Source organism: Pelodiscus sinensis, chromosome 2, assembly GCF_052426305.1.
Source record: "Pelodiscus sinensis isolate ZL-2025 chromosome 2, ASM5242630v1, whole genome shotgun sequence".
Taxonomy (NCBI): domain Eukaryota; kingdom Metazoa; phylum Chordata; order Testudines; family Trionychidae; genus Pelodiscus; species Pelodiscus sinensis.
Genome location: NC_143053.1, coordinates 115,872,531 through 115,884,011, shown reverse-complemented (window position 1 = coordinate 115,884,011; position 11,481 = coordinate 115,872,531). Strand labels below are relative to the sequence as shown.

Here is an 11,481-nt window from a genome sequence, read left to right as displayed (position 1 = left end):
TTAACTGTATAGGTCAACTTTAATGTGTCAACTCGACCTTATGTACACAATACCTATTGATTTTTAATGGGAAGTGGGCCCCTGTCTCGCCCACCTCTAGGTTTACAAAATACAAAAAGGAATCTCAGTTCATCAGGGTTACCATGCAGTCCATAAAAATGTTGTTTATCTAAAATATCTGCATATAACTATTTTAATATTGCTATTCTACACTCTCTCCCTCTGTGTGCCTGTACAGATGAATTTAATAAATGGAGTAAACAAGCCTGAGGTCATCACTAGTTATAATAATTATTACTATATAGTAAAATGCATATAAGCAATATCAAATAGGCAAATTTAGGCACTTTTGAAAATGTTACCCCAAAACTAATTTTCAAAGCCCCACGGACGGTTCATGAAATGTAAACTAACATTTTCAAATATGCCTCCATGACTTAAGGACCTACATTCTAATTTCAAAAGTTACTAAAAGTCTTAGGGAAAATCAAATCTTTTCGAAAACTAGGGCTTCAGGGAAAACTTTCAACTATGCTTTTCTCTTTTCAAAGACAATAAACAAATCTTAAATCAACAGCTAGTGATGGTCTAAAACAGTGTTTCTTAAACTGTGTTCCACGGCACACCGGCGTGCTGCAAGGCAGTTGGAGGTGTGCCACGGAAAACAACAGAGTTCAAACTGGCCACACTTAAAGGGGCAAGCGACTTTTTTTTCCCCCAATAACTTCCTCCCTGACCCCCCAACCCCCTTTTTTTTTTGCTCAACAAAAAATCCTTGGGTGTTTCTCATAAAAAAATATTGTTTGGTGTTCCTCGGTCTTGAAAAGTTTAAGAAACACTCGTCTAAACATGCACATAGAGGGTACCTGCTATTAAATCCTTTCCCACTTTCAGAGGCTTTCTTAAAGCATAATATAAACATGATCTGAACCTTGTTCCTGAATACATTTTTCCTAAAATCAGAAATATGGGTAAATTAAACCTTATGAACAGGAATACAGGGACCAGAGCTGGCTCTTCCCATGGTCACTTATCACAGCTGTAGTGACTTTACAGCTTTTAAAATGATCATATTTATGTTTTAAATTGAAAGCCTTAAATTGCTCTTTTGTGGTAGAAGGGCCATCACTGGGGGGAAAATGAAGCACCCACTGCTTCACAGGAATGCTAAAGGCTGCTGCTTTTTCCTCTATATCCTCTTCAGGTGCTGTCCTCTCCTCTCTGTTCCCATTGCAAGCTCTCTGACATGCTCTGCTGATTCCCTGTTTCAGCAATTGTAACCTCCTCCCTCTCTCCTTAAGTCTGTCCAAAAGACTGCTGTTAAGCTCATCTTTTTCCTTCATCCTGGCTGTGTTTTTCTCTGATTCCTTACATTCACCACTGGTTTCCCAACTATATTTATCTCACCTTTCCATTTAATACAGTCAGCAACGCTTCAGCACGTCTACAGCCTGGACCCCATTTCTCTGACAAACTGTACTGCTTCATATACTCAGCCCAAGCTTTTTCTAATTGCTTCATTTGTTTTATGCATCCAGTTCCTGTTGTGTCATGTCATTCATGCCTCCTCCTTTATTGAACTAAACCCCCACTCTCACCTCATTCAAACCTTGCTGAAGCCCTAACTTTTGCAAGCAAAGCTTGCTACTTGGCACTTGTGCTGTGCTCCTCTGAGCCTCTAGCATGTGAGTTCAATGGGTTGGGATTTTGTTTTCTTGATGTTTTTATTTTTGCTAGTAATCATCCTGAGCCATGAAGTTTGGAACTGTGTGTGGCATTAGTTCAACCCATTGAAAAGACAGCCTCAGCTGGCAAGTTCAAACTTTGATCCAGACTTCCCCAAAGTTTGGAGGTGTGGGGGTAGGATTTTGTTTTGAGACCATTTTTTTCCTTACTCATGTAATTTGGGTGTCTGTGTATGGATGTATATTCTCCACATAGCATCATATAAATATAAATTAGACCAAACCCTGACCCTGACTTATGTCAAACACATTGAAATCTGTGGTCCAAGTTCTGGAGTCCTTATTCACTTTTTTATTGAGTGTGTCCTTATGTTTAGATGGATAACTCCCTCTACATGTAGTGAACAGGGAGCTAATATTTAAGATGGGCTGTTGTGTAGCTTAATGTTTGTAAAATGCTTTGAGATACATCGCTAAAAAGGTGTGTATTTTAGAATCTGGGACGTTTGTGAGGATTCTTTAGAAGAATATTGGCCATTTTTTCTGACACCATGGAAGTTCATGGAATCTTTCTGCTGTCACTGTAATCTGCCTTGAAAATGTTAACTTTTTTGCTGGATACATGCATTAGAAACTTAGTTGATAAACCACAGAGCAGAGTAGTGGCTATAATTCTCTGTGACCCTGGGGGGGAATTTAAATAAGGAAAGGTCTTTCTTCCTGGTATAAGAGGCGCATTTCTTACTGATGTTTCTTAAACAGCTTTTAGTGTTCCCAGCCTTTTTTATCCATTACCAGAAGCTCTAAGACGTGTACTATATTGCTGGATTATAGCAGATATGATAGTTCAAGATAGAAAACACAGGCCGTGAGCTCTATTGCATAATCAGACTGGCTTTATTTTAAGTTTCTATTACATTCTAGTTATTAAAAATGCACAGAAGGAAGCAGATTTATACACAACAGCAAAATGTGGATACTTTGTATTAGATCATGTAGAATTTAGCAAGGAACATACGACCAGTAAACATAATTGGCCATCATTCATTTTCAGCATGATTTTAACTGCTAAACACTCACAGAGGACTCCTTGAGAGCCTTTAGACAAGTAAGGGCAAATGTTCAAATGAGGAAATGCAAATTGCAGTGGTCAGATGTTTTTGACCACAGTTGCACGTTCACATAGGAAATTGGAACTAGGCATGCACCAAGTACTTATCTTTCTGTCTCATACCCATCACTGTAGTATATGGTATATATCCAAATTTTCTAAGTGCCTGTATATGAAAATCTGTCCCATATACACTAACAAAAAAGCAAACCATCTCTCCCCTATGTGGCTTTCTATCACTGAGAGTACTAAAGATATTATTACCTTTACCTTGGTACAAGTTCTGTGGGAGTGGAGAGAGGAGGGATCATGTGGAAATCCAAGGAGTATGTGATTTCAGTGGTTAAGGCAAAGCATCTTTTTCTCATTGATCAGAGCATAACATGTCATCTATAAACGGCATACTAAAGCTGTACTGTTTAATAGATGTGAGGTTTGCATCTGCTTCCTCTCTTATCTCCCTTTAAAATGATGAAGTATCCCACACATGCAGTTTGTTAACATGGGCTGTGTTCTTTTACATACAGTAAAGCTCTACAGCTTGGTAAGAAAAGATTTTATTGCAGGTGAAGAATAATTTGAGACCACTCTTTCTCCCTCCCTCTCTCCCCTCCCCCAACATACTCACTTTATTAAGAATAAATGCTATGAAATATTTCAGTAGGCATTCATGATACAGACAGGAAAACAAGGTATGTTTGGGGATGGGCAGGAAATGTGTATGGAGGAGTAAAATTGAGCCCTGCCCCAATCTAGGTTCCACATTTAACTGAAACTTAGTATGGCTTAGCATCAGGTCCATGCGTGCACCATCTCACTAAGCTCTGGTGAGTAAGTCACATCAACGTCGCTGAGAGCCATACAGACTGCACCAGGTGATACTTCCCTTTCGGCTGAGGAGCAATGGTGCAAGAAGAACAGTGCAGATGGAAAGAATGGGCTCAATAGAAAGATCACAAACTGCCAAGAGAAGGGTCAGTCTTGGAAAAGAGAAGCCAGGGGACCTGTTCTGCCTTACGCAGGAATAACTTGTAAAAGGAGAGCAGACGCTGAAATCAGATTGTGAGGTAGACACACCTCCCCCTTTTTCTCTCAAGGGATGTGGCTGAACCCGACCCCTGGAAGAAGTTCCGATTCCGCCCTACTGCATTGGGAATAGCACATATTACTGAGTGATCTTCATTGCCTAACGTAAGGGGCATCTGCCATGCCCAGCCCCACTGGCTCCTATTAGCTAATGAAGATTGCTGATCCTGCAAGAACCCAGGTACCAGAAGCTCCTCCAATGGAGGTTCTACAGCACAGAGGGGCTGTATTAATTAGCACTTGCTTCCTTTGTGGGAGGGCAAGAACTCGGTGACTTCTAGCCTGCTCCCATCCCACACAATCCTATTCCTATTTTCCAGGTCTGTGGAGCCTGAACTCCACAAAGGTGCATGCACTAGCTGTTTTCTTCACACGCGAAAGGAATAATAAAGCCCCTACTAAGTGTGGGGAAGGGGAGAAGGTAGGTGTGGCACAACAGAAATCTTGGAACAGAGGTGAAAGGTTTATGGCTTATGAACTGAGAGCTTGGGGCAGTGATCCCAGGGGAGAGATATGGTGGCCTAGGAACAGTGGGACAGTGCACTAGCAGCAGACAGAGTGGGGTAAAGACAAAGCAAGAAGACGTGTGTATGTATGGGAAGGCACAGCAGAGAGCTAACTGGAAGCAGTTTTGAGGTACCAAACCCAAATGCTTCCAACAAAATGAGTTGCTCTGTGAATGTGAAAACTTTACTGCCACAAGATAAAGCCAGCACTTAAGTTACAAAAAAGGGTTTCACCCTAAGAACGTGTAACTTTTTTGTTCAGTGAAACGTAAAGCTCTAATTAAAACTAAAGTTGACAGTACATTGGGGAATGGAAACTTCTCCCTGCCAGAATCAATGCAAAGGGTATACATCGGGGTGGGCAATAATTGTTGGTGGGGGGAGGGACACACCAAAATTTTGGAAAGTGGACAAGGGCCACACTTTTCTGTGGAAGAGGTATGTGGTCTAGGTTGGCAGTTGGGTGCAGAAGGGCACACAGGATAAGGGGACTGGGGTGCAGGAGAGGGTGTGAGGTCTGAGAGGAGTTTGGGTGAAGAAGGAGGTTGTGTTCTGGGGCAGACTCTGGGAGGGAGTCTGGGTGCAGGGGAGGATTCTGTCCAGGGAGGAGGAGTGTAGGAGGGGGTACAGGGTTTGGGAGGGAGTTGTGAGCTGGGGCAGGGGGTGCAAAGGGTTTGGATGGTGACCTGGGGGAGGGAGTTGGGGTGCAGGAGGGCAGGGGTGCCAAAGGCAGGCTCTGGCTAAGAGGCGCTTGCTTACCTAAGTGTCTCCCAGCCAGCAGCCCTGCAGCACCCTAAGGCAGGGTGGGCTCCTTGCTTGCTGCAGCCCCAGAACACTTGAAACTGCAGGCTACTCTCTCCATGTGGCTCTCAGCTCTGAGAGGGGGGATAGGCTTGTGTTGCCCCCAGCTCCCAGGCCAATCTCAGCACCTATTGGCTGGTTGTTTCTGGCCAATAGGAGTTGAGGATTAGGCTGGGGGCAGGTAGATCACCCGAAGCCCCCTCCCATTAGAATGGAGAGTCACATGGAGGATCCCTGTGCTTATTATAGCAGCTGCTGCATGCCTGAGGGTCCTGGCAGGGTTGTCCATGGGCCAGGTCTAGCCACAAGAGATATCGTGCCCACCCCTGGTATACATTCATGTGAACTATAAGAGTAATATGGCCTCAAATTGCCTTAATTTGGAACACTTATAACCCGATAAATTCATTCCCAACCCTCCCCCCTGGTGTCTTCTGTTACTTCACTTTATTGACATGTGCACTTACTCAGAGCTAAGACAATGAGAGCTGAAAATATTTCTTCTTCAATTTTTTCCCTATAAACACTGGCAAATTAAGAAAAATCTTGTTTACACAAGTGGTTTCCTTTCAACCTCTAGGTCCAGCTCACCATAGACATGTCGTAGGGCATCACAATTCAGGCTTGCAATTAGCTTTCGAACTCCAGCTTGTCTTGGAATGCATTTTTCTTCCCAGGTCAAAGTAGAATTCTTTGGAATTTCTCTGCAGTTATAAAACAAAACATCAATATTTGACAATTTGACAGGGTGAGATTTATCAGGCTGATACAGAATCTGAGAAGTCAGAAATGATTAAACTATACCCATCTCGATAGCAGAGGAGTGCCCAACAGATCTGCTTTCATCTCTAGGCCACTGCAAAATTGTTCTTTACAAGATGTTTTCTATGATTTTTTCCAATCCCATTTACAATTTTTCCCAAAATAATGGTGGGTTTCACACATCTCTTGGGGTCTATTTCTCAGTCAAATAGGACGGTCCTGGAGGAAGTTTTCCCAGCTGTTCAATTTATACTTCTCCCCTTTGAATTTAAATCCATAGCTTTTGTATACCCATTGGGTACTTGAGGCCCTCATCTTCAATGCATCACATTCTATGCAGATGTAAATGGGAAAAACTCCATTGAAGTCAGGTGGCTATACCTGCAGCAGCAGAGAATTTGACCTATTATTCAGTATGTCCATGAAAAGCTTTAGTACAGATGTAGTCTTTTAGCTCAGTTTCCCGTGCCCCCACTGAAATCAATAGAAGTCTTGCTATCACTTCAACTGGGCTAGGATTGCCCCAAGTCTACATGTGACTCATGGAATATATGCTCATTTTAAGATCTTAATCTGTGATATGTTGCTATAAAATAGTATTCAGCAGATTTTGTTTAGCTAGTCAGTTTCTCTGCTTTCCCCTCTGGCCCTGGGAGAACCTGAAGACTAGCAGTAGTTTCCAGCTTGTACACTGAAAGCAAATTCACATTTGCCATTCAAACAATTCCTTATTCAGAAATGCCCAGAAAGAGGAGTGGTCATGGGGAATTGAAACACTCTGCCAGGTCACACTGTAGTGATCAGAGAGCATGTTGTCGTTGTCCACTATAAACATCACTTCCTTGTGTCCATGAAAGCTGAACAAGCTGAAATGTTCTTATGAGTCCTGCTGTTGGCAGTTGCACTGTTCCATTACATATGGCTCCTCATTGCTTATAGCATCAACAACCCACTCTGTTCTGTTCTTGATTTTCAGTTTTATGCTAAGGTTTAAGTCACACAGACAGCCACACGTACTAGGTTTGAATCTTTTCTAAGCAGTGTCACAGTCCTGTCCTGTATGCAGTTTTTGATAAATGATATTGATGGATTGGGTTTAGGGGAATGCAGTCTGCTTTAATGGAACCAGTAGAGGATGTGAACTAGGTATTTATAAGAACAAATACTGCTTCTTTAACATTAAGGAAGAGGATTATCGACTGCATACTTCTGGATTGTGATTATAGTTATGTGGGGCCTCGTTGTCTTTGGTGTGAACATAAACAGAGTGGGTGCAAGGTGGACTGCCATGAGTGTAAGAACAGAAGTCAGATTTAGTAACATTTTACACTGCACAGATGTAACTGACTACATTAGGTTCAAGGCAGGGGAGAATCACGGTTGTGACGGGGACTGTTTAAGTCCCAAGCTCAGCATAAAAATACTTCAGAGCAGCTTCAATGCATGCACCCAGCAAAAAAACAACAACAACAACAACAACAACAAAAACAACAAAGCAGAGTTTTGTAAAGCATGTGAAAACTGTTTGGTGCAAATTCCTGCTCATATTCTCTGTTCCTAATGAAGCACGCACAACCTGTCCTTCTACAACTGACTCTTCACCAAATACATATTTACAAAGGCAGAATGGTGCATTACCTTAAAAAATGGTGCCAGCTAAAATGCCATTAGTTCCCAGTGTGTGGGGAAAATCGCCAGTCTGGGAATCACTGAAGGCATTACATGATCCTTTATAACATTTCTACCATGGACTGGATCCTCAGCTGACGTAAATTGCCATAAGATTAAAGTTTCAAGTCCCTACGTTTTATTGGCTTCTGTGTCAATTAGAGCCTTTGAAAATATTACTCTCAATTCTAATAAAGTCAATAGTGTTATACCAACTGAGGTTCTAGTCCAGTTACTGACATTATAAACTTTCCTTCTTTTGCAATGCTGGTCATAGGTATAAGCCTCGTACAAACATCATCTCTAGATTTTAGTACCCTAAAGTTGCCATTCCACATGCACTATATCTGTCTGATCATACCCTGGTTATCCAAATCAGCTCTTCAAAACATATTGAAATAAATGGGCTTTGGGTCAGGGCTCTGGCTGATATGGTCACTCTCTTGAGGGGCTTTCATCCCTACTGCAATTGAAGGTCTTGTGGTATTTATCCTCACAACAGCCCTGTGAGGTAGGGAAGTGCTGTTATCCCTATTGTACAGATGGGGAGCTGGAGCATGGTAGGTTCAATGACTACCGGTCCAAGGACCACAAAGAAGCTAAATTAAGAATAGGATACCCATCTCTCATGTCCCAGTCTACTGTCCTATGCATTAAATCATCCTTCGTTGCTTCCCTCATCTGTAATTCAAGCTCAGACTTTTGGAAAAAGATAAAGTGACATGAAGAAGGGACTGGCTATGGGATAGTTCTAAATCATTTTAATAATGCAATTAATTGTGTGTCTGCTTTGAGATGTACAAAGGCAATACTCCCAGCTACAGGGGCTGTAGCTGTCTAAGGCCTTTGCACAAATCATGCTCCTTTCCCTACTCAGGTCCGTTGCTATTTATAGCCCTATGTGATTTGTCTAAGTAAAGGGACAGGGGCAGGAAAAACAGCCTTGTCTCCTGACTCCTGACCCAATGCTTTATCCATTGGACCACACTGCCTGTCATTGCAAGCCATAGATATGTCAGTACTATAAAATAAAAGAGCATTTATAGACATTTCTAAATTCTTCTCCTCCTCAGAACCTCCTTCTCCCCCACAATAATAACTAATTATAAGAGACCAACGGGAACACCTCCAAGGTGAGATGGTCCAGTGATTGATAGAGATGCAAAAAAAAAACCACCCAGAAAACAAACCGATTTTTGTTTTTGTTTTGGCAAATGAAGTCAAACTGCCCTAATTATATTTGCTTGGGAGCAAACTTGGTGATGAATGATTCTAAATAATGTGCTGAGCCATCAGCACACTGCCACCATTCATCACCTTGAATACATAGAGGTAAATGGGATTATTATTTAAATAAACTACAGCTATCCATGGCTTGTCCCCAGTGTATGTGCAACCTGCAGACTTTATCCACTGGAGGAAAGTTAAAATGAAATCTGCAAAAGACCGCCAATCATTTCCCATTTTTAGATAAGTCCTAAGACATGATCTTAAAGGGGAGGGGGAGGGCGGTGAGGGAAGCTGTGGCTTGAAGAAAGCATAAGTCTCCACTGGATTGATCTTATTTCCTGGCAATTCCCTTTCTTTAGATGAACCTGACTGCTTTGACTTTCTTGAAGGGGACAGCAGTAATCAAGAGTTTTTAGAATAAAAAGGGCTGCAAAACAAGGGCTGGTCTGCCATGATTCCCTAATAATTAAGGTCATTTTCAAAACTGATATAGCACATGTGGAAGATCTAGTATCAGATTCAGCCATGTCCTAAACCAGCGGTATGCAACCCCTGGGTCGCGACCCCCAAGAGAGTCGTGGCCATGTTTATGGGGGGGGGGGGGGTTGTCACAGTGCTTTGATTTGGGCCAGCTGGCATATTATTTTCCTGGCTCAGTGCCCAACGTACACATGGGGTGGTGGTGGTGGGAGCGGCAGGGGAGTGGCAGGGGAGTGGACCAGCTCGTTAAATTAAAGGGACCACAACAAATGTTCCTGGCTATTTTTTTTTTTTGCTCAACAAAAATTTTTTCCAGCTCCGGGGGTTGTGAATAATAAAAGGTTGAGCACCACCGACCTTAACTTTAGTGCATGCTACATATTGTCCAATGTCCTTTAACACCTATTTCTACCCAATTCAAATCCAGGGTCTTATTCCAAACATTTTTTTACATGGGTCCAAGTGTGAGCAGAATCAGACCCCTGATGTGCAAATATGCTAACATTTATGCTACTGCTGATTTAGGGCCAATTTTTCAAAGGAGCCAGGGCCTCAATCCAGCTTCTAAATGTGAGTGCATAACACTTCATGCCAACAGCAGACAGAACTTCTGCATGCAAATAAGACATGCATTCAAAAATCTTTTATGCACACACAGTTCTACTGTTTGCACACATAGCACATCACTCTCAAAAGTAAAGTGAGCTCTGGAAAATGTCTGGGAGCAGCTGCACCAGTGATGAGATTCTCTCTAAGGGTACGTCTACACTACAGCGCTAGTTCGAACTAACTTAGTTCGAATTAGTTAATTCGAACTAAGCTAGTTCGAACTAACGCGTCTAGAACTAAAAACTAGTTCGAACTAGCGTTTTGCTAGTTCGAACTAGTAAGTCCACATTGAGTGGACTCTGAACAGGGCTTAAGGATGGCCGGAAGCAGTGCCGGCAGGGCATAAAAGGAGGACTTAGAGCATGGAGATGCTGTCTCAGGCTAGCCGAGGGCTGCGCTTAAAGGGTCCCGACCCCCACCCCGGACACACAGTTCTAAGGGGTGCCCCGCTTGCAAAGAAGTTCTGGCTTGGAGTGCCCTGAGTGCCCACACTGGGCACATCACACCACTCGGCCATCAGCCCGGCTGCACTTGCCGCAGGCTGCCATCTGGGGAGAGGGAGTAATTGGGGGGCTGCAGGAGAGCTTCCACCCCCAGAAGCCCGCAGAGCCAGCCCAGTCCTCCCCATCGGGGGCTCGTACCCCATTCCTCCCTCACCTCCTTCCACTTACCCTTCCCTAGCCCCTCTTCTTATTGATGTACAAAATAAAGATAACGTTCCTTCCAACATTGACTCTGTCTTTATTGAAAAAAACTGGGGGACACTGGGAAAAGGAGGTGGGAGAGGGGAAGAGAAAGGCTGGGAGAGGGGAGGGCAACTAACATGATCAGGGGTTGGGAACAGGTCCCAGATGAAGAGAGGCTACAGAGACTGGGACTGTTCAGCTTAGAAAAGAGGAGATGGAGGGGGGACAGGATAGAGGTCTCTAAAAGCAGGGGTTGGGTGGAGAGGGTGCATTCAGAAAAGTTCTTCCTGAGTTCCCATAAAGAAGGACTAGAGGACACCAAAGGAAAGGAATGGGTAGCAGGCTTGAAACTAGTAAGAGAAAGTTGTTCTTCTTCCCAAAGCAAATAGTTAACCTGTGGAACTCCTTGCTGCAGGAGGCTGTGAAGGCTACAACTAGAACAGAGTTTAAAGGGAAGTGAGATAAAGTGATGGAGGTTGGGTCCATGGAGTCCTATTAGCCAGAGGGTAGGAGTGGTGTCCCTGCCCAAAGTTTGTGGAAGGCTGGAGAGGGATGGCACGAGACAAATGGCTTGGTCACTGTCTTCGGTCCATCCCCTCCAGGGTTCCTAGGGTTGGCCGCTGTCGGCAGACAGGCTACTGGGCTAGATGGACCTTTGGTCTGACCCAGGACGGCCATTGTAAGCTCAGGGCTCAGTGTCGGGGGTCTCAGTGGACCCCCTTGATTTTCATGCACACCTGGTCCTGGGTGGCCAGGCTGGCAGCTCTCCTGCCCTAGACAGCCACTTTCCTGTGCCTAGTGCGGAGATCGTGGACGAGGTCCACGATGTCCGCACTAGCCCAGGAAGGTGCCCGCCT

At 43.7% G+C, this 11,481-nt stretch overlaps 1 protein-coding gene across 2 annotated transcripts in view; it reads right to left on the bottom strand.

Moving 5' to 3' along the window:
- Nucleotides 1-2,558: 2,558 nt before the first annotated feature.
- F13A1 (coagulation factor XIII A chain) overlaps nucleotides 2,559-11,481 on the bottom strand; it is an 89,356-nt gene continuing 80,433 nt past the window's right edge. For both annotated transcript variants that reach the window (XM_014581439.4, XM_075921295.2), the window contains one exon: nucleotides 2,559-5,893. In XM_014581439.4, the coding sequence (XP_014436925.2) occupies nucleotides 5,740-5,893 (154 nt within the window). In that variant the 3' untranslated portion in view covers nucleotides 2,559-5,739. The remainder of the gene's footprint in view (nucleotides 5,894-11,481) is intronic.